At 71.7% G+C, this 17,999-nt stretch overlaps 4 protein-coding genes across 7 annotated transcripts; 1 reads left to right on the top strand and 3 right to left on the bottom strand.

The window, feature by feature from the left end:
* The first annotated feature begins 772 nt into the window (after nt 1-772).
* On the top strand, nt 773-2,497 carry IL23A (interleukin 23 subunit alpha). Its single transcript, XM_084499906.1, has 4 exons — nt 773-1,051; nt 1,215-1,316; nt 2,032-2,157; nt 2,244-2,497. Exons 1-4 carry the CDS (start codon nt 866-868, stop codon nt 2,391-2,393), a joined length of 564 nt encoding a protein of 187 aa, XP_084356032.1. The 5' UTR covers nt 773-865; the 3' UTR covers nt 2,394-2,497.
* A 76-nt stretch (nt 2,498-2,573) lies between these two features.
* On the bottom strand, nt 2,574-8,699 carry STAT2 (signal transducer and activator of transcription 2). Of its 2 annotated transcripts, XM_084499905.1 has the most exons (23): nt 8,584-8,699; nt 7,681-7,812; nt 7,455-7,605; nt 7,275-7,373; nt 7,093-7,185; nt 6,936-7,014; nt 6,760-6,845; nt 6,519-6,667; nt 6,291-6,449; nt 6,064-6,216; nt 5,928-5,948; nt 5,720-5,813; nt 5,559-5,615; nt 5,406-5,489; nt 5,231-5,332; nt 4,794-4,929; nt 4,656-4,705; nt 4,451-4,539; nt 4,250-4,386; nt 3,974-4,162; nt 3,835-3,892; nt 2,835-3,736; nt 2,574-2,763 (listed from the first exon to the last, which is right to left on the bottom strand). In XM_084499905.1, exons 2-23 carry the CDS (start codon nt 7,809-7,811, stop codon nt 2,627-2,629), a joined length of 3,156 nt encoding a protein of 1,051 aa, XP_084356031.1. In that variant the 5' UTR covers nt 7,812; nt 8,584-8,699; the 3' UTR covers nt 2,574-2,626. The 2 variants fall into 2 exon arrangements, with proteins under 2 accessions (XP_084356031.1, XP_084356030.1); XM_084499904.1 differs by having other exon boundaries at nt 5,406-5,615.
* Nucleotides 8,700-9,720: 1,021 nt separating this feature from the next.
* Nucleotides 9,721-10,863, bottom strand: APOF (apolipoprotein F). The gene is made up of 2 exons (XM_084499900.1): nt 10,740-10,863; nt 9,721-10,659 (listed from the first exon to the last, which is right to left on the bottom strand). The coding sequence occupies exon 2, from the start codon at nt 10,637-10,639 to the stop codon at nt 9,746-9,748; it is 894 nt and encodes a 297-aa protein (XP_084356026.1). The 5' UTR covers nt 10,640-10,659; nt 10,740-10,863; the 3' UTR covers nt 9,721-9,745.
* On the bottom strand, nt 10,857-17,496 carry TIMELESS (timeless circadian regulator). 3 transcript variants are annotated; one of them, XM_084499894.1, is made up of 29 exons: nt 17,090-17,496; nt 16,865-17,018; nt 16,651-16,765; nt 16,493-16,555; nt 16,317-16,418; nt 16,074-16,229; nt 15,872-16,005; nt 15,693-15,780; nt 15,439-15,615; nt 15,153-15,370; nt 14,978-15,081; nt 14,720-14,889; nt 14,515-14,640; nt 14,285-14,436; nt 14,108-14,205; nt 13,896-14,019; nt 13,608-13,809; nt 13,371-13,522; nt 13,196-13,281; nt 12,999-13,122; nt 12,838-12,920; nt 12,628-12,770; nt 12,358-12,535; nt 12,184-12,252; nt 11,993-12,111; nt 11,748-11,901; nt 11,627-11,669; nt 11,424-11,509; nt 10,857-11,278 (listed from the first exon to the last, which is right to left on the bottom strand). In XM_084499894.1, the coding sequence occupies exons 1-29, from the start codon at nt 17,184-17,186 to the stop codon at nt 11,166-11,168; spliced, it is 3,630 nt and encodes a 1,209-aa protein (XP_084356020.1). In that variant the 5' UTR covers nt 17,187-17,496; the 3' UTR covers nt 10,857-11,165. The 3 variants fall into 3 exon arrangements, with proteins under 3 accessions (XP_084356020.1, XP_084356021.1, XP_084356019.1); XM_084499895.1 differs by having other exon boundaries at nt 11,627-11,666; XM_084499893.1 differs by having other exon boundaries at nt 11,627-11,901.
* Between the last annotated feature and the right edge of the window lie 503 nt (nt 17,497-17,999).

The following is a 17,999-nucleotide window of genomic DNA, read 5'->3' as shown; positions in this document are numbered from 1 at the left end:
CCGGGGGCGCCGCTCCCGGGGAAGGCCGGGGGCAGCCCCGCCGGGCAGGGACCGGGAAGCGCCGGAGCCGCCCCGTCGGGGCCGCCGCGATTGCGGAGCCGCGGGCAGCACGGCCCCGCCCGCCGGGACCGGGGCTACCGGGGGTGCGGGGGGGCCAGGGCGGGGGTCACCGGGGGTCACCGGGGACCGGGGCAGCCCCGCCGGGGCACAGCAGAGCCGGGGCCGTCCCTGCAGATTCCCCGGGCGATCGGAGGGCACCGGGCGGGGCCGGTGGTGCCAAGGAACGGGGAGGGGGGAGCTGGGGGGCACCGGGTGAACACCGGGGGGCACCGTGGGGACACCGGGGGACACCAGGTGAACACTGGGGCGACAGCGGGAGTCGTCGGGTGAACACCGTGGGGACATCAGGGGACACCGGGGGACAGCGGGTGAACACCGTGGGGATACCGGGGGATACCGGAGGACACAGTGAGCCACCGTGAGCCACCGGGTGAGCACCGGGGGGACACCGGGGCCCCGCTCTGCGCTGCACCGCGCCCGTCCCGTCCCGTCCCGTCCCGGGCGGGGGCCGCAGGTGAGCCCGGGGCGGGAGCGGAGCGGGGCCCCGGGGTGCCCGGTGCCGCCGGGCGCGGAGCCACCAGGAACTGCCCCGGGTTTTCCTGCCCGTCCCGTCCCAGCGCGGGGCCGGGGCCGGGCGCGGCGGGGCGCAACTCGGGGACCCCGGCCCGGTATCGGTTCTGCTTTCGGGGGAGGCGGCGATTTCGCAGTAACGGGGGGCGGGTGCCACCTGCCCCGGGGATTCCCCACCTGCCGCCGCCGCCCCATAAGAGCCCGGTGGCGGCTCCGGTGGCGGCACCGTCTCGCCATGGCCCTGCTCCGTCTCCTCTGCCTCTGCCTCCCGGCTCTGCTGCTGCTGCTGCTGCCGGCGCCGCCGGTCTCTGCGGCTCCGGCCCCGGCCCCGACCCCGGGCACCGACTGGGCCGCCTGCAAGGACCTCTCCCGGGAGCTGTCGCGGCTGCTGGGGACGCTCAAGGAGCCGCACTCGGAGCTGGTGAGCGGCGGGGCTCGGCCGGGGCGCGGGGACCGGAGGAAGCGGGGGTCCCGGGGGATGCTCGAGGAACGGGGGGCCTGGAGGACACCCGGGGAAGGGGGAGGGCAGGCTGCCCCGGGAGGGGTCGGGGGGCACGGAGCCCCTGCTAACGCCCCTCTGCCAGAACCGGGTGCAGATTGCTGTGGAGGACCCCGAGGGGGATTGTGCCACCCGCATCCGCTGCAGTGATGCCTGCGACCCCCCCACGCTGGACACGAACAACACGGTACCGGGATGGGGGGGGCAGGGGGCTCGGGGGTGGGCTGGGAGGGCGGTGGCAGACCCTGAGGGGGCTCACGGGGCGTCCTTGGGGGTGGCCGGGACACAATGGCTCATCCCCAACGGGGCACGGGGATGTTCTGAGGATGTGCCTCAGGGTGTCTGGGGGTCCTGGGTGTTGCAGAGGTGCGTGGGGTTCCTGGGGTAGTGGGGAGGTGTCTGGGGGTCCTAGGGGTGATGCAGTGATGCCTGGGGGTCCTAGGGGTGGTGGGATGGTGCCTGGGAGTCCTAGGGGTGGTGGGGAGGTGTCTGGAGGTCCTGGGGTGGTGGGGAGGTCCTTGGGGGGTCCTAGGGGTGATGTGGAGGTGCCTGGGGGTCCTGGGGTTTTGCAGAGGGGCCTGGGGGTCCTAGGATGGTGGGGAGGTGTCTGGGGGACTCAGGGATGCTGGGGGTCCCCGAAGTGGCCAGGGGATGTGCCCAGGGGACCCAGGGGTGCTGGGGATGTGCCTGGGGATATTAGGGGCGCCAGAGATGTGCCCAGGGGTCACAAGCGTGCCTGGGGGTCTTGCGGGGAAGAAATGTGCCTGGAGGGACTTGGGGTTGCCGGGGATCTGGAGGGTTCCCAGGGGATGTGGTGGGAGGTCTCAGGGTGCCCAGGGATGCCCAGGATGGTCCCCGGGGGTCCCGGAGCTCTGGCCTCACCCCTACTCCTCCTCCCGCAGCGCTGCCTGCGCCGAATCCTGCAGGGGCTGCAGCACTACCGGGACCTGCTGGGCTCCGAGATCTTCAAAGACAACCGCCTGCCGCAGCTCGTGGCCACGCTGGACCGGCTGCTGGGGGTTGTGCAGGTGAGCGATGCAGCACTGCCCCTGCCCTGCGCCCGGGACAGCGGCACCCCCAGGTCCTGGGCCCGCTGACCCCCTTCTTCCCCTAGCAGGCACCCGGCCGCCCCTGCCAGGCTCCCACCACCCCAACCTGGGCCGAGCCGCTGCTGCCACAGCTGCGGCACCAAGCGCTCGAGCGGCTCCAGTCCTTCACCGCCGTCATGAGCCGCGTCTTCACCTACAGCGCCAGAACTCACTGACGCCGCCCGCCCTGGGCTCCCCCTTATTTATTCCCCCTCCTCCCTGAGGGGCTATTTATGTGCCGTGCTCCCTATTTATCTGGGGTATTTATGGGTTTCTAATAAAGGGCTGAACGATGAGGAGCTGCTGTCTGCTGCGGGGCTGAACCCAGGGCGGCCCCACAAAGCACCAGGGGCAGCTGGGGGGGGGAAAAGGGTTTATTTACAGGGGGAGATGGGGGGGTGGGGGAAAGTCACTGGAAATCACTGGCATCGATGTGGAGTGGGGGAAAGTCGGTGTCCACAGCAAAGAGGGAGCTGGCGGCAGGCAGGGCTGTGTCCTCGGGCTGTGGCAGGAAGGGGTCGCTGGGGTCCAGGAGCGCGGCGTTGCCTGCGGGACACAGGGGGGTCAGTGCTGCGGGACCCCCGTGGCCCCCAGCTCCCCCAGCCCCAGGCACTCACCCCCCAGCCTGGCGTCCATCTGCCCCAGCCCGCTGTCCATGTTGGGCATCAGCTCCACTGCCTCCAGCGTCTCCAGTGTCCCCGTGCCTGGATCCAGGTCTTGCTCCAGGCACTGCAGCAGCTCCTGCATGCCCGGGCCCTGTAGCACTGGCCCCAGGTCCTCCAGCCCCGCTGGCAGCAGCCCCTGATCGTCTGCGACTGGCAGTGGCTCTGCAGCGCCAGGGCCTGGCTGCGGCAGCCCCTGGTCCCCAGCTCCCACTTGTTGCAGCACCCCCGTGGCCCCGGGCGCTGATTGCAGCGTCCCCAGCACCCCGGGCACCACCTGCAGCGTCCCCAAGTTCCCTGCTCCCACCTGCAGCATCCCCTGGCCCTCGGGGATGAGCTGCAACAGCATCTGCGGCTCCACGGCCCCAGCTGCAACTTGCTGCATCCTTTGGTCCCCAGCCCCACCTTGCTGCAGCATCCCCGTACCCCCGGGCAGCACCTGCAGCGTCCCCAAGCTCCCTGCCCCCATCTGCACTGTCCCCTGGCCCTTGGGGATGAGCTGCAGCACCAGCTGCTGCTCCTGCACCCCGGTCCCTGCCTGCAGCATCTCCAAGCCCCCTGGGCCCACTTGTGGTGGTGCCTCTGGGCCCCAGGCCCCTGGCTGCAGCGTCCCTGGTCCCCTGGGGTGCTGCGTCCCCGGGCTCGCGGCCACCACCTGCAGCACCCCTGGGCTCACGGGCTGCAGTGTTCCTGGTCCCAGGGGCTGCTGCACCCCTGGGCTCCCGGCCACCACTGGCACCGTCCCCGGGCTGGTGGGCTGCACAAATCCCGGCCTGCTGGGCTGCAGCTGCAGCGTCTCCAGGTTTTCTGTGGCAACTACCAGCTCCTCTTCTGTCTGCCATGCCTCGTTGGCCTGCCTGCAGGGACACAGGGCAGGTCCGGGTCAAGGTCAGGGTTGGGACTGAGGGATGAGAGGGGCTTCCTCCCCCCGGGACCGAGCTGTCCCCTGCCTCACCTGGAGGACACGCGGATGAGGCGCTGTTTCAGGTATTCCTTCTTCTCCGTCAGGCTCCCTGGGGGCAGAGAGGAGAGTTTGGAGGGGGCGGCGGGGGCTCCGTCCGCACCGCGCCGAGCCGAGCCGTGCTGTGCCGTACCCTCCTGCCGCTGGCTGTAGTGGGGACCGAAGGCTTTGTCCCGGGGGGTGTCGGGGTACAGGAACAGGAGTGGGTTCTCGGGGATGTTCTCCTCGGCCAGCAGCTGGTAGTCGCGGATGATGTCGGGCAGCGCCAGGGAAGCCAGCTCCACCGAGGTGTAGGGAACCACGGCCCGGAAGGCAGGGCGCCCTGCGGGACGGGGCGCCGGGGGTCAGCGGAGGGGAGGCCCGAGGCCGGGGTGAGGGGGTTACCCCGGGGGGGGGAGAACACACTCACCGCTCTCGGGATGCTCCACCCAGGTGAAGGTGACCCCCCCCAGGACGCTCTCGCTGAAGCGAATCAGGAACGTCCCCGTCCGCTTCCCCTTCAGCAGCTTCTTCTCTTGCTTGCGGCTCACGAAGCCCAGGATGAGGCTGGGGGAGGTGTCGTCAGCCCCTGTGGCCCCCAGCCCCCCCGGCCCCCCAGCCCCAGCCCTACCCGTCCTTCCAGAGCTTCTTGAGGTGCTCCTGGAGCAGGCCCAGGATCCCGTCCAGCCAGGCCCAGAAGGAGAAGCCGGCGGCGCCGTCCTGTGGGAGTGGGTGTGTGAGTGGGGGCGCACAGAACCGGGGGGCACAGGACCTGGGGGCACAGGACCAGGGGGTGTGCAGGACCCAGGGGGTGTGCAGGACCGGGCGCTGCTCACCTTGGAGAACTTGGACCAGGTCAGGACGCTCTCTGGAGATGGCTTCGAGCCTTGGGGAGGTGAGAATGGGATGAGGCGGGGGGCACAGCTCCAGCCTGGGTGCTCAGCGGGGCTGGGGGGGCTGACGCCCGACCTTACCGAGCAGTTTCTCGGCCAGCATCTGGAGATGCTCCCGGCTCAGCCCCCGCTCGGCCACGCTCTCGAACTGCCAGCTCAGCACCTCGGCCAGCAAGGGCCAGGGCGCTGGGGGCGGCGTGGCGAAGAACTGCTGGTCCTGCAGGGATGGGGGATGAGGGAAACGGGGTAGAGATGAGGCTGAGGACAAGGCACGGGGCAGGGACAGGGGATAGATAAAGGAACAGGGCATGGGGTGGGACCGGGACCAGAACCAGGGACAAGGATGGGTTGGACAGGGATTGGGAACAGGAGCTCAGAACAGGACATGGGGACAGAGAGCGGGCCTGGAGCAGAGACAGGACACCGGGACACCAGGGTATAGGGAGATGGGGCTGGGAGGGAGACACGGGGATGGAGACAGTGGGGAGACAGCGTGGGGCCGCACGGGTCCCGCTTGCCTTGGGGTTGGGGCTGAGCATGTTGAACCACAGGATGGAGGCCCAGGCGCTGGAGAGCTGGTTGTTGCTGTTGGAGATGATGACGAAGGGCAGGGTGGAGGTCTGTGGGGGCAGCAGGAGGTCAGGCCGGGCGGTTCTTGGCCCCCCAGCCCTCCCCCCAGCCCCCTGCCCTCACCTCCAGCTGCATCTCCAGCCCGCAGTACGCGTACGCCAGCGTGAAGGTGATGCGATGCAGCTCCTCCGTCACGGCCAGGGGACCCTGCGCAGCCGGGGCACCGTGAGCCACCGGCCACCCTGCGCCCCCGCTGCCCCGTGACCCCGTACCCACCTCATTGCAGCCTTTGTTGCCCTTGCCCGACCCACTGATCTTCTGCTCCTTCAGCGTCTGCGGGGCAGGAGAGGGTCAGCGCGGGGCCTGGGGCAGGGGCTCGGGCCGGGGGCCTCTCCCGCTGCCCAGCCCCACGGGGACCCAGGTGGGGGGGCTCGTACCAGGTACTGGAAGTCGCAGATCAGCCCCTCCCGGGAGTTCTCCCCAGCCAGGAGGGTTTTGCTGCTCGAAGTCAGGATGTTGAACTTGCGAAACCTGGGGGTGGGGGGGAGAGAGGCCATGGGGGGGAAGCTGCCGGGACCCCTGGGGAAGCTGGGACCCTTGGGTGGGCACCAGCCTTGCCCACCACAGCTGGCGCTCGGCTCTCACCCTCGCGTCTTCGGAGGGTCCCTGCAAGAGACAACGCAGAGTCAGCGGGGTTGGGACCCCGGCCCACCCAGCGGGGCAGGGGCACCGGGGACTCCCCCCGGGCCGCACAGGAGCCCCCAGCGCGGTGGGCGCCGACCTGTCGATGTGGATCGTGGCCTCCATGCGGTGGTTGCGGTCGTGCAGGCGGACCAGCAGGCGGGCGCGGGTGCAGAACTTGCTGGCCGTGCGCAGCACCAGCGGCCGCTTGGGCGTGTTGGGCATGCTGGGCTGCTGCTCCACCACGAAGGCGCTGGGGGCGTGGGCAGGAGGCGGTCAGAGCAGCCCCCGGCCCCGGTTCCATCCCCCCCTCCCCGCTATCCCCACCTCTGCAGCAGGCAGGTGAGCTGCTCCCGCAGCCGCGTCTCCAGGAGGGGCGTCTCTGCCTGCAGCGGGTCCCGCTCGTAGGTCACCTTCTTCTGCAGCTCCCCCAGCGCCCGCAGCAGCTGCAGCAGCTGGAAGAGCCCCTCGCCCAGCCCCGTGAACCTGCGGGTGCCCCCCGGGAGTCAGTGGGGTCCGGCTGCCCCCCCTTTACCCCCCCCGGCCCGTCATTACCAGCCCTCCAGCTGCTGCAGGCGGGTGTCCACGGGGGCCCCCAGGCAGCTGCGCTGCTGCCGCTCCTGCCAGGCCTTCAGCTCCTGCTGCAGGAAGTCCCGCAGGGTCTCGCTGCGCCCCAGGAGCTGCTGCATCTGCGCCACCACCTCCTGCGGGGACACGCGCCCTGAGCGGGGGGCACGGAGCGGCTGCAGACCGCCCCCCCCCCCCAGCCCCGGGTCCAGCCCCAGCCCCCTCTCACCCGCCGCTGCCGGTCCAGGTTCAGCAGCTTGGCCTCGAGGGATTGGACCTGCCGCTTGTACTCAGCTTCATTAGTCTGGTCCTGGCCTGCGGGCAGTGGGGTGGGAGGGTTGGGGGGGGCGCAGGGCAGCACCAGCAACATCCCCCCCCCCCAGGGCGGGCAGGATCGGGCCCTACCTGGCAGGTAGTGCACCTTGTAGCAGAAGTCGAAGGCGTCCTGCAGGTCCTCCAGGTGCCGGAAGATGCGCTCGAACTCCTGGGGACAGAGGGTGTGAGGGTCCGGGCAGCCCCTGTGGGGCTGGGGGGGCTGGGGGGGTTGGGGGGGGGCTGTTACCTGCAGGGCTGTGTGGAACTCAGCCAGGCGCCGCTGGATCTCCTGCTCCCGGTCGCTCTTCAGGGGTGTGCTGGGCGCCGGGGCGGCCTCCCCCTGTGGAGGTCCGGGGGGCGTTGGGCACCGTTTGGCTCGAATCTGCCACCCGGGGGGGGCCCTGCTGCTTGGGGGGGGGCCCGTCCTACCTGCCCTGATGCCTGCCCCAGGCGCAGGATCCGCCGCTCCTCCTGCAGCAGGTTGGCCACCAGGTTGGCGAAGCTCTCGGGGCACTCCTCAAAAGCAGCCTGCGGGGAATGGGGCGGGGGGGGGGGGGGTCAGCAGGCATGGAGCCCCAACCCCGACCCCCCCCCAACCCCGCTGCCCACCTGGAGGTCCCGGCGCGCCTTGCGCAGGTTGTGCTTCAGCATGAAGTCCTCGTCGCCCAGCCCCAGGCTGCCCAGGCGCTCGTCCAGCAGCGCCAGCAAGGAGTGGAACAGCATCCGGGCGTGGGACGAGAGCGGCTCCGTCGCCTGCTGCCTGCGGGCACCGCAGCTCAGCGCCCGCGCCCCCAGCCCCAATTCGCCCTCCCCCCTCCGCCCCCCCGCCCCGTACCAGTCCTGGTCCTCGATCCAGGCGGCCAGGCACTGTCTCACCGCCATGGGCAGCGCGGCGGCGGCGTAGAGCTGGTGCACCTGCTCCAGGTGGGTGTTGGCCATGTTCTGCACCTCCTGCCACTGCGCCATGCTGCGGGGAGGGGGCGACAGGGGGTGGGGGGTGTCGGGGGGGGGGGACGGGAGGGTGTCAGGGCAGCCCCACGGACCCCCCGACGACAGCAGGGCCGGACGGGGGATGGATTGGGGAACTCATCGCCCACTCCCCCTGCACCCTCCTGCCCGACCCCTCCCGGTCCCCCTCCTCCTGGGACGCTCCCCCCCCCCAGCAGACCCCCCCAGGCCCCTTCCCCAGGCTCCTCGCTGCCCCCCCCCCCCAGCAGCAGCCCCGCAGGGACCCGCTCCCTAAAATGGGGCACGTGCCAGTGACCCCCACCCCGGACCCCCTCCTTTGCAAGGGAGCCCCCCGGGCACGCCCAGAGCCCCCCCGCAGGGGACAGCCCGCAGGGAACACCCCCGATCGGGACCCCCCCTGCAGGAGACACCCCCCAGTGGGGTCAGCCCCCGATCGGGACCACCCCCCCCGCAGGGGACACCCCCCCACGGGAACAACCCCCGATCGGGCCCCCCCACCCTTTCGGGACCCCCCCCCCCGCAGGATACACCCCCGGATCGGGCCCCCCCCGCAGGTGACACCCCCCGACCGCGACCCCCAACCGCAGGAGACCCCCCCAGTGGGGTCACCCCCGCCCGGGACCCCCACCCGACAGGGGACACCCCCGGATCGGAGCCCCCACCCCTTCGGGATCCCCCCCCCCACGGAAGGGGACCCCCCCCATGGGGTCACCCCCCGGTCGGGACCCCCCCCTCCCCCCTTTGGGACCCCCCCCAGCCCCGCTCCCACCTGGGCGCTCTCCGCGGCTCTCCCGGGGCAGGAAGGCACCGAAGCCACGCCCCCTTCTCCGCTCCGCGCCGTGATTGGCGGAGCGCGGCGGCGAGGCCACGCCCCTCGGCCGGCTGCTCATCGCGCGTTCCTGGGGGGCGGGCCGCTTCCCCGAAATGACGTCAGAGGGCGGGGCCGAGAGGGGGCGGGGCCAGACGGGACGGGCGGGGCCGAGGGGGCGGGGGCGGGGCCACGACGTGGGCGTGGCCAGCGGGGCGCGGGAGGAAATGGCGGGGCCGGGCGGGGCCGGGGGGGACCGGAGGGGGGGGGACGGCGGGGGGCAGCGCCGTGGGGCCGCCGGGGGGGGCCGGGGTCCCGCTGCTCACGGGGCCGGGTCGGGCCGGGCCGGGGTGACCCAGGGCAGGGCCGCCCCGCGGGGCCAAAGTCCCCGTGCCCCAGGGCAGGGCGGCCCCGCCGTGACCCGGGGCTGGGGACAGGGACACGGGACGGGGACAGGGGACAGGGAATAGGGTAGGGATGGGGACGGGATGGCAATGGGGACAGGGATGGAGATGGGGACAGGGACACGGACATGAGTGGGGATGGGGACAGGGGATGGCAATGGGGACAGGGGACAGGGGATAGGGACGGGAATGGGGATAGGGATGGGGTAGGGATAGGGATGGGGACATGGAAATGGGTGGGGATGGGGACAGGAATGAAGATAGGGACGGGGAAACAGATGGGGACAGGGGTAGGGACAGGGAAGGGGGTAGGGATAGGGACAGGGGACGGCAATAGGGACAGGGGCAGGGGATGGCAATGGGGGATGAGGGCAGAGGACAGGGATAGGGCAGGGATAGGGATGGGGACATGGAAGTGGATGGGGATGGGGATAGGGATTGGGACAGGGGCAGGGATGGGAATAGGGACAGGGGCAGGGATGGGAATAGGGACAAGGACAGGGGATGGCAATGGGGACAGGGGCAGGGTATGGGGGATAGGGACAGAGATGGGGCAGGGATGGGGGCAGGGGACAGGGATAGGGACAGGGACACAGAAATGGGTGGGGATGGGGACAGGAGATGGGAATGAGGACAGGGATGGGGATAGGAACGGGGATACGGATGGGGACAGGGATAGGAACAGGGACCCAGAGCCAGGCGCCCCACGGGGCCTTTATTCAGACGATGAGGACGGGGCCGCTGTAGGTCGTGGGGGCCGTCGGGGGCTCCCCTTCCGCCATGAAGTATCCGAAGAGCGCCCGCACCCCGGCCTTGAGCCCTGGCTGCAGCCCCAGCCCCAGCCCCATGGCCACGGGGCCGCCGGCACCGGCAGTGAGGGCGGCCAGGCCGGCGTAGCCCAGGTCCTGGGCCATCTCCAGGGCCCGCTCGGAGGCCAGGACCTCGCAGCCCTGGAAGGCGAAGTAGATGCTGGTGCCCAGGTTGTAGAACACGCTGACGCCTGGCACCCACTCCAGCACCCTGTGGGCCTCCCGCTCCCCCGGCGGGCTGCAGGCATCGTCCTCGCCGTCCCGCCGGGCCCGGGCTGCGCGGCGGCACCGAAAGGGCCAGGCACGGACCCCGCGGTGCCCCGGGGCCGGCACCCCATGCGGTGGGGGCGGTGGTGGGGTGCCAGCCCTGGGGCCGCAGGGCCCGGCCGGGTGCCCCAAGTGCACCAGGCTGAAGAGCAGGGGCAGGGCACGGGGGCTGGGGGTGTCGCGGAGCCTCGCCAGCCCCCGCAGCAGGGCGGTGGCCGCGGGCGTTCCCAGCTCCCGCTGCAGCCCCAGCACCGCGGCCTCGGCCTCGGCACCGCAGGCGGCTCCGCTCAGCGCCAGGGCCAGGGCGGCGCGGGCCAGGGCGCGGGGCCGCGGGGGGAGCCGCGAGAAGCCGGGCAGGGCCTCGGGGTGCAGGTCCCGGCAGGAGACCCCACGCCCCCGCAGCGCATGGGGGGGGGCGAGCTCTGCCAGCAGCCCCCGCGCATCCGCCTCCAGCGGGGTGGGCGCAGGGGTGCTGCCGCCCCCCAGGCCCAGGAGGAGGAGGAGGAGGAGGAGGAGGAAGGGCAGAGCCTGGGGCATGGCGGCAGCTCCAGGACGGGCTGTGGAGGCAGGAGAGGGGCAGAGCTGTCAGCCCCCTGCGGCTGCAGCCCCCCCGTACCCCCCCAGCCCCCCAGCTCACCCCCTCGAGGCCGCCGGTGTCCCCTCGCCCCTCTGCTGCTGCCGCCGCTGCTGCGGCCGAGCCCCCCCGTGGCCCGTTTATAGGCGCCGTTATCAGGAGCCGGTTGCAACACGCAGGGACAGGAGTGGGGCACAGGTCACCGCCGCGGGGACGGGGCCGCTCGCACGCCCGGCCCCCAGCCCCGCACCAGGCCCAGCCCAGAGTTGCAATCGTTTATTGGGTTTCTTTCCAGATATGAAAGGGATGGGGGGAAGGAAACGGAACAAAATATGGGAAAAAAGAAACTGGGGGAGAAAGGGAGACGGGGACAGAGGTGGGACATGGAGATCCACAGCCCGCTGTCACAGCACCCTTCAGAACAGCTTAAAATCCCGCAGCAAGGTGCCAGAGCTCTGCCCAGCTGCACCAGGGGAATGGTCGGGGCCCTCAGTCTTCCTCCTCCTCCTCCTCCTCCAGGCGCCGGGCACGCTTCCGCCTCCCTGCAGGCTGGGGGGCGTCGTCGGCCTCTGAGGGGGACGCCGGGGGGACTGGCTCAGCCCCTGCAGGGGGAGAAAGGGTCAGGGATGGGGCGGGACAGGGCATGGATAGGGGCAGGGACATGGGTTCAGCTCCAGGGGGGGTGATGGGGGAGGAAACCCCATGAGGGGAGCCCAGAGGAGATGGGGTCAGAGGGGCTGAGCCCACCTGGGCTTCCACCATCCTCATCCTCGCTGTCGAGCCGCCGCCGCCTCTTGCTGCCCGACTGCAGGGGGACGGAGACGGGCTCCTCACTGCAGCAGTGGGGACAGGGGTCAGGGGAGCCCGATGGCCCCGAGCCCTAGGGGGGGGCACTGGGAGAACCCAGGTGCCCGGTGCCCCCAGCCCAGCACGCGAGACCCTGGCCTCACCTCTCTGAGTCCGATCCGAGCGGGGCCGGCGGCTGCTCCGCTGCTGGGCACACGGAGAGGGGCTCCGAGGCTGCTCCTGCACCCCCAGCCTGATCCCGGAGCCCCCAGCCCAAATCCTCACCTGGAGCAGGAACCTGGGGGTGCCTGGGTGGCGCCGGCAGCTCCTCGGGGTGCTGGGGGAGCCCCTCGGGGTTGGGGCTGTGGTGGGCAAGGGAGGCGGCGGCGCGGCGCAGCTGCTGCGGGGTGAGGGTGGCGGGGATGCGCCAGAAGGATTCCTGGGGGGAGAAGGGAGACGCTGCGGGGCCGGGCCAGGCCTGGGGGGGACAGGGCCTGGGGGGACAGGGCCTGGGGGGACAGGGCCCTCACCTGCTCGTTAGCAGGGGGACGGAGCCCCAGCTCCCGTAGCAGGGCTCGGAAGCGCCGGTCCTCCATGGCATCCTCGTTCTCCTCCGAGAGAGGCACCAGGGGCACGGGGAAGGACAGGCCTGGGGGGGGGGGAGCGCTGTCAGCCCGGCCCCGTGCCCCAGCCCCCAACCCTGAGCCCTGACCCCGCTCACCCTCCTGCTCGCGGTCCCCGGCCGTCCTCCTCAGGCAGTTCTCCAGCCACCGCAGGGGCCCGGCCAGGCCTGGGGACAGGGGGGGCTCAGACAGGATCCGGCCCCTGCAGCCAAGCCCAACTCGGGGGGCTTAAACCTGAGGGGGGGGGCCCAAAGCCCCTCACCCCCACCCACCTTCCTGATGCAGAAGATTCACCAGGCCCTGCCCGGCCCCTTCCTCAGGCACCCAGTGCTCCTCTACGGGGTCGCTCTCTGCTTCCTCCTCCTCTTCTTCCTCCTCCTCTTCCTCCTCGCTGTCCCCCTCCTCTGCTGAGCTGTCCTGGGCTGACACCGCCAGGGCGTCCGCCTCGCCCTGCGGGGACCAGGGGGAGGTTTTGGGTGCCCGTGGTGGGGCAGCACCCTTGGGATGCCCCCCCCAGCCCTTCCCCAGCCCCCCTCCTGTACCAGCTCGGGGCCACGGCCCTTCCTCCGGCGCTTCTTGTGCAGCTCCTTGCGCTCCGCCACCAGCCCCAGCCCCAGCAGCTTCTCCACCACGCGGGCCCGCGACCGCCGCGCCGTCAGGTTCTTCATGATGTTCCCCAGGACGTCTGGGGGGAGGGGTCAGCAGGGACCGGACCCCCCCCATCCTACCCCAAAATCCCCCTTCTCACTCACCGTCTGAGCCCCTGAACTCCTCAAAGAGCCGCTCCAGCTCCTGCTCCTGCTCCTCCGTCCACAGCACGATGCGGGTGCCCTTCCTGGGGGTGGGGGGCACAGCCCTGGGTGCTCGCCCTGCGGGCGGGGTGCTGCCCCCGTCCCTGGGGGGCCCGGCTCACCTCTGCTGCGGGAAGTCCTTGGCGCTGTTGGCCAGCCCCAGCCTCACCAAATGCTTCACCACCTGCCTCCGCGTCCGCCCGGGCGCCGGCAGCTCGGCCAGGATGGCGGCGATGACGTCCTGGCCTGTGGGAGGGGAGAGGCTGCAGGGACAGAGCCCCCCCCCCAGGTCCCGCTGCCCCCCTGACGCCCCCCGTACCTTCCACTTCCTTGTACTTCCAGAACAGCTCCCGCAGCGCCTGCTCCTCCTGCGGGGTCCAGGCAGGAGCCCTGTGCGTGGCAGCCCTGGGCAGAGGTGGAGGAAAAGGGAGGGGAGGGGAGGTGAGGGAGGGCTGTGACCCCCTCCCCAGCCCCCCCATGCCGGCCCCACTCACCCCTCTCCCTCCTGCAGGGAGCTGTAGCCCTCGGTCATCTCGCGGACGGCCGTGGGGTTCTTCCAGAAGAGCAGCTCCACGAAGGCCTTCTTGTTGGTGGCCGCCAGCGCGAAGAACTTGCCCAGGATGAACTTGGCCAGGGCCACCAGCTCCTGGGGTGGGAAGGGAAAAGAAGGGAAGGGTTGGGGGGTCCCATGGGGGGCTGGGGGAGCGGGGTCGGGAGGGCAGGGCCCTGACCTGGTGGGCAGCAGCGCCGGGGTCATTGAGGAGGCGGTGGAAGAGGGTGAAGAGGGAGAGCTGGAAGAGCAGGGCCTCCATGCGCAGGTCGCGGGCCAGGCGGTGCAGCAGGCGGACGGCGCAGTGGTTGGTGCGGGCGCTGTTCTGGGCATAGCCCCGCAGCAGCAGGGCGCAGGCGCGGACCACGGGGGCGCAGGCAAACCTGGACCCCCCCCAGAGCTGGTGAGCGGGGCCGTGGCGGCTCCCCCTCTGCCCCCCAGCACCCCCTCAGGGCCAGGCCCCCCTCACCGCTTGAGGTAGTCCGTGAAGTTGAACTCCTTCTCCGCCACCTGCACCGTCTGCTCCTCCTCGTCCTCCTCCACCTCCTCTTCCTCGAGCTCCTCCGGCTCCTCGGCCTCAGGGGGCGCGTGCCCTGCGGGGGGAGCGGCGTTAAGGGGCGCAGAGCGTCTCCAGCCCAGGACCCCGCTGCCATGGGGGCAGGATCTGGCCACGGGACTCACGGGGCAGGGCAGCGAAGAAGATCTCCCGCAGCAGCTGGGTCTCCTCGGACGGCCCCGCGCCGGAGGGGCCAAACACGTCCCCTTCGGGCCACACTTCCCTGGAAGAGAGGGGCACAGAGCTGGCACCGGGGCCCTGCACCCTGCCCGGGCAGGGGCGGGTCTGGTGGGGGCCGGTACCTGGCGCAGCGGAGCAGCCGCAGGGCCTCGGGGGCCTGGGCATCCCGCAGGCAGCCCTGGATCCGCAGCAGAGCCTCCGCGCGCTGCTCCTCCACCGGCGTCTCCGAGGCAGCGTCGAAGGGCACCACGTCCTCGGGGAGGGGCACCTCGCCCTGGGGACGGGACTCGGTGTCACCCCGCGCCCCCACGGACACCCCGGGGGTGGCAGAGGGCCCGGATCCTTCCCCTACCTGCAGGCAGGCCTGGAGCTGCGGGGCCAGCCCTGCCCACAGCTCCTCCAGCTCGGCCGCGCTGGGCGGCTGCGGGGCGAGGGCTGCGGGCGCCCGCGGCTTCTTCTTCCTCCGCACGCGTTTGCTCTGGGAGGGGGACAAGAGGGAGAAGTCAGGAGGGGCCCCCACCCCTCCCCTGGCCCCCCCGGGTGCAGCCTCAGCCCACCTGCACCACGAGCCCCGTGCGGCCGCGGCAGAAGTGCTCCAGCATGCGCAGGAAGAGGTGCGCCGTCTCCACCAGGTCCCGCAGGAAGGCGCGCGGCTGCTTGGTCTCGTCAAACTTGCGGAACAGCGCGAGGAGGAGCTCGCGGTACTCCGTCAGGTAGAAGATGTTGTCTGGAAAATTCCCAGTGGGAGGTGGGAATCAGCGGGTGCTGGGGAGGGGGCGCAGCTGCTCCGGGGCCGGCCAGACAGACGGACTCACTCTTGATGACCTGGCTGCTGTCCCGCACCGCCGGCTCGGGGGAGCGGTCCATCTCCTGCACCGTCCGCAGCAGCTCCTGGTAAGCCTTCAGGGCCAGGTGCATCCTGAGGACGGGCAGCGTCAGGGCACAGCCCGGGGGGAGGCCCCGGCAGCGGGGAGGGGACGCGGCCCCCACCTGCGGGCCCAGGTCACCGCCTCCTTCTTGTCCATCAGCGCCATCTCGTAGTAGGTGGTGAGGTTCTGCTCGATGAAGTGGAAGGCGCGGACGCCCACCGTCTCCGACACCAGCTCGGGCCGAAAGCCCCGGCTGCGGTTGAAGGCCATGAAGAAGGCGGTGGCCCACAGGTAGTAGGTCTCGTCGTGCTGCTGAGCCTTCTCCCGCAGCAGCTGGTCCTGGGGGCACAGGGGGGGCTCAGCGTGGGGCTGCCCCGGGCAGGAGCCGGGCCCCCCCTTGCCCTCACCTTGACCAGCAGCATCAGGCGGTTGTAGCAGCCCTCCAGAAAGTCCTGGCAGAAGTGGCAGAGGAAGAGCCGCACGTTGCGGGCAGAGCGCCGCGAGGGTCCGGGATCGGGGGGGGCCTGGCGCCGCCGCGGCACCCGGCGCGGCTCCTTGCCCAGGTCGTGGCTGTAGCTCTGGAGCTGCGGGGACAAGAGAGGACAGCCTGACTCGTGTCCCCCCCTGGCACCTCCCGCCACGTCCCCCGCCCCGTACTCACGTTGTGCAGCCCCTTGTGGAAGACGACATCGTTGTCCCCGATGGCCTTCAGGCCCTGGATGACGTAGGAGCCGCGGAACCGGGAGTGCCTGGCGGGCACGGGATGAGCGGTGCCACCCCAGAGATGGGGTCCCAGCTCCCCCTGCAATGGGGTCCCAGCCCCTCCGGCCCCCTCCTCACCTGGACGGGCGCTGCAGCGCTCGGGCCCTCTTCTCCGCCAGCTCCCTCTGCCGCAGGGTCTCCAGCTCCCGCGTGTCCTCCCCGCGCTCAGCGGCCGCCTGCCCTTGCCCCAGCGCTGCCAGCTGCTCCGGGCTCTGTGGCAGAGCCGTCAGCGCTGCCCTGGGGGCTCTGGGGAGGGGGTCCCGGGTTCAACCCAGCTCACCTGGTCACGGAACATGAGGGAAATGATCTCGAGGACGTGCAGGGCCCATTGCTGCTCCGACTGGGCGCTGGCCAAGAACTTGAGCAGGTCATCCATCCCGCTGATGTGCAGCGCCCACAGCACCCGGTCGTGCACGCTGGCATCGCCGTCCACACCCTGGGGGGTGGCCAAAGTGTGTGGGGGGGGTCAGGACGTGGAATGCCAGGCCCTGGGGGGGAGCCCCCGCAGCCCCCAACCCGGTACCTGCTCCTCTGTGGGGTCCGGGGGCACGTGCAGCACGTTGCGCACCAGCAGCAGGATCCGCTCGATCAGCAGCGTGTCCTCCTCCTGCCGCTGCTCCCAGTCCTGCGGCAGCGCAGCCGTGAGGGCTCCTGGAGCCCCCCTGGGACCCCCCCAACCCCGCTGTGCCTGGGACTCACCAGCTGCAGCACGTCATAGAGCTTCTCGCTGAGCACCCCAAAAACTTTCTCACTGGCGAACGCCTGCAGAAAACCCTGTGTGAGCGTGGGGGGGGGGGTCTGGGCAGAGCCCCCCTGCCTTGGGGCTGCCCCGGGGACCCTGTGCCCGGCGTGCTCACCTCCTTGTAGGCCTGGAGGTAGGACAGCACCTGCAGAAAGTGGTGCCGGGCAGTGGCATCCGCCGGCACCTTGCCGAAGCAGAGCAGAGCCGGCTGCGTCAGGTTCACCATCAGCCTGTGAAAGGACCGGGGTGGGGGCGTGAGGCTCCTGCTGCTCCCAGGAGAGGGGGCATCTCAGGGGGGAGCCCCCCCGGGGGGGGGGGGCTGTCGGTACCTGACGACGGCGTCGAACAGCGCCTTGTCCTGCGGGTACTGCACCAGGAGGGGCAGGAGGTCGTTCTGCAGGATCTGCGCCGCCCCCAGCTGCTGCCGGACATCGCGGGTCTCGTCCTCGTGCCGCAGGTACCGGATCAGGTCCTTGACGCTCTCTGCGGGGGACGGGGCCGTGAGACCCCCGCCGCCCCCATGCCCCGCCGCGCCCCGCCGCCGCCCGCCGTACCCAGGCAGTCGGGCTCCCGGTGGTAGACGTCGCCCTCCAGGTAGCCCAGGGCGCTGCAGGTGGCCAGCAGCTCGCAGTTCATCATGTACCAGTCCATGCAGCGCGCAGCGGCACCGGGCAGCGGGAGCCTTCGGCAGGACCCCGAAGGAGAGCCCCGGGGGACACCCCCGGTGCGGCCGTCCCCGGTCCCGGGGCTCCGGGCGTGCTCGGGGCTCCCCCGGTGCCGGTGCCGGTCCCGAACCCGGACCCGGTCCCGGTCCCGGTGCCGAACCCGATCTCAATCCCGATCCCGGTGCTGATCCTGATCCCGATCCCGGTCCCGGTGCTGATCCCGGTGCCGATCCCAATCCCGATCCCGATCCCGATCCCGGTCCCGGCCCCGCCGCCCCCGCGGCTCCGTTACACAACCGCCCCAGTTCCCGCGGTGCGAGCCCCGCCCCACCCCACAGCTTCAAAGGGCAACGCCTCCCCGAGCTGACCGGTGGGGCCCTGCCTGCCCCCGCCACGAGTGGGCTCCACGGCAGCCCCTCCCTCGGTGGCAGGTCCCGGGCGGTGCCGGGCGCTGCGGGTCGCTGCGGGGCCCAGCGCCCCTCTTGGCACCCCGGTCCCGCAGGGTTCCACGTGTTCTATGGGCGCGGCGTTGCCCTTTTAACAGAGGCCCCGCCCCCGGGGCGGCCCCGCCTCCAGGGGCGGGGCATCCCCTGAGGCGCGGGAACGGCCGGCTCCCGCCAGCCCCCGCGCGGTTGCCGTGGCGACGCGGACCCGGCCCGGTCCCCCCGGTGCCGCGGTCCCCCCGCGCCCCAGTCCCCTGCGCATTGGTTCCGGGTCACCTTGGTTCCCCCCGGTTCCCCCGTGCCCCCCGGTGCCCCCCGGTTCCCTGTTCCACCCCCCTCCCTCCCCCTCGCCGGCC

The sequence above is a fragment of the Aythya ferina genome (genome assembly GCF_964211825.1).
Source record: "Aythya ferina genome assembly, chromosome: 28".
Lineage (NCBI taxonomy): Eukaryota > Metazoa > Chordata > Aves > Anseriformes > Anatidae > Aythya > Aythya ferina.
Note: the sequence above shows the minus strand (reverse complement) of the source record. Positions and strands in the feature narration are given on the sequence as shown.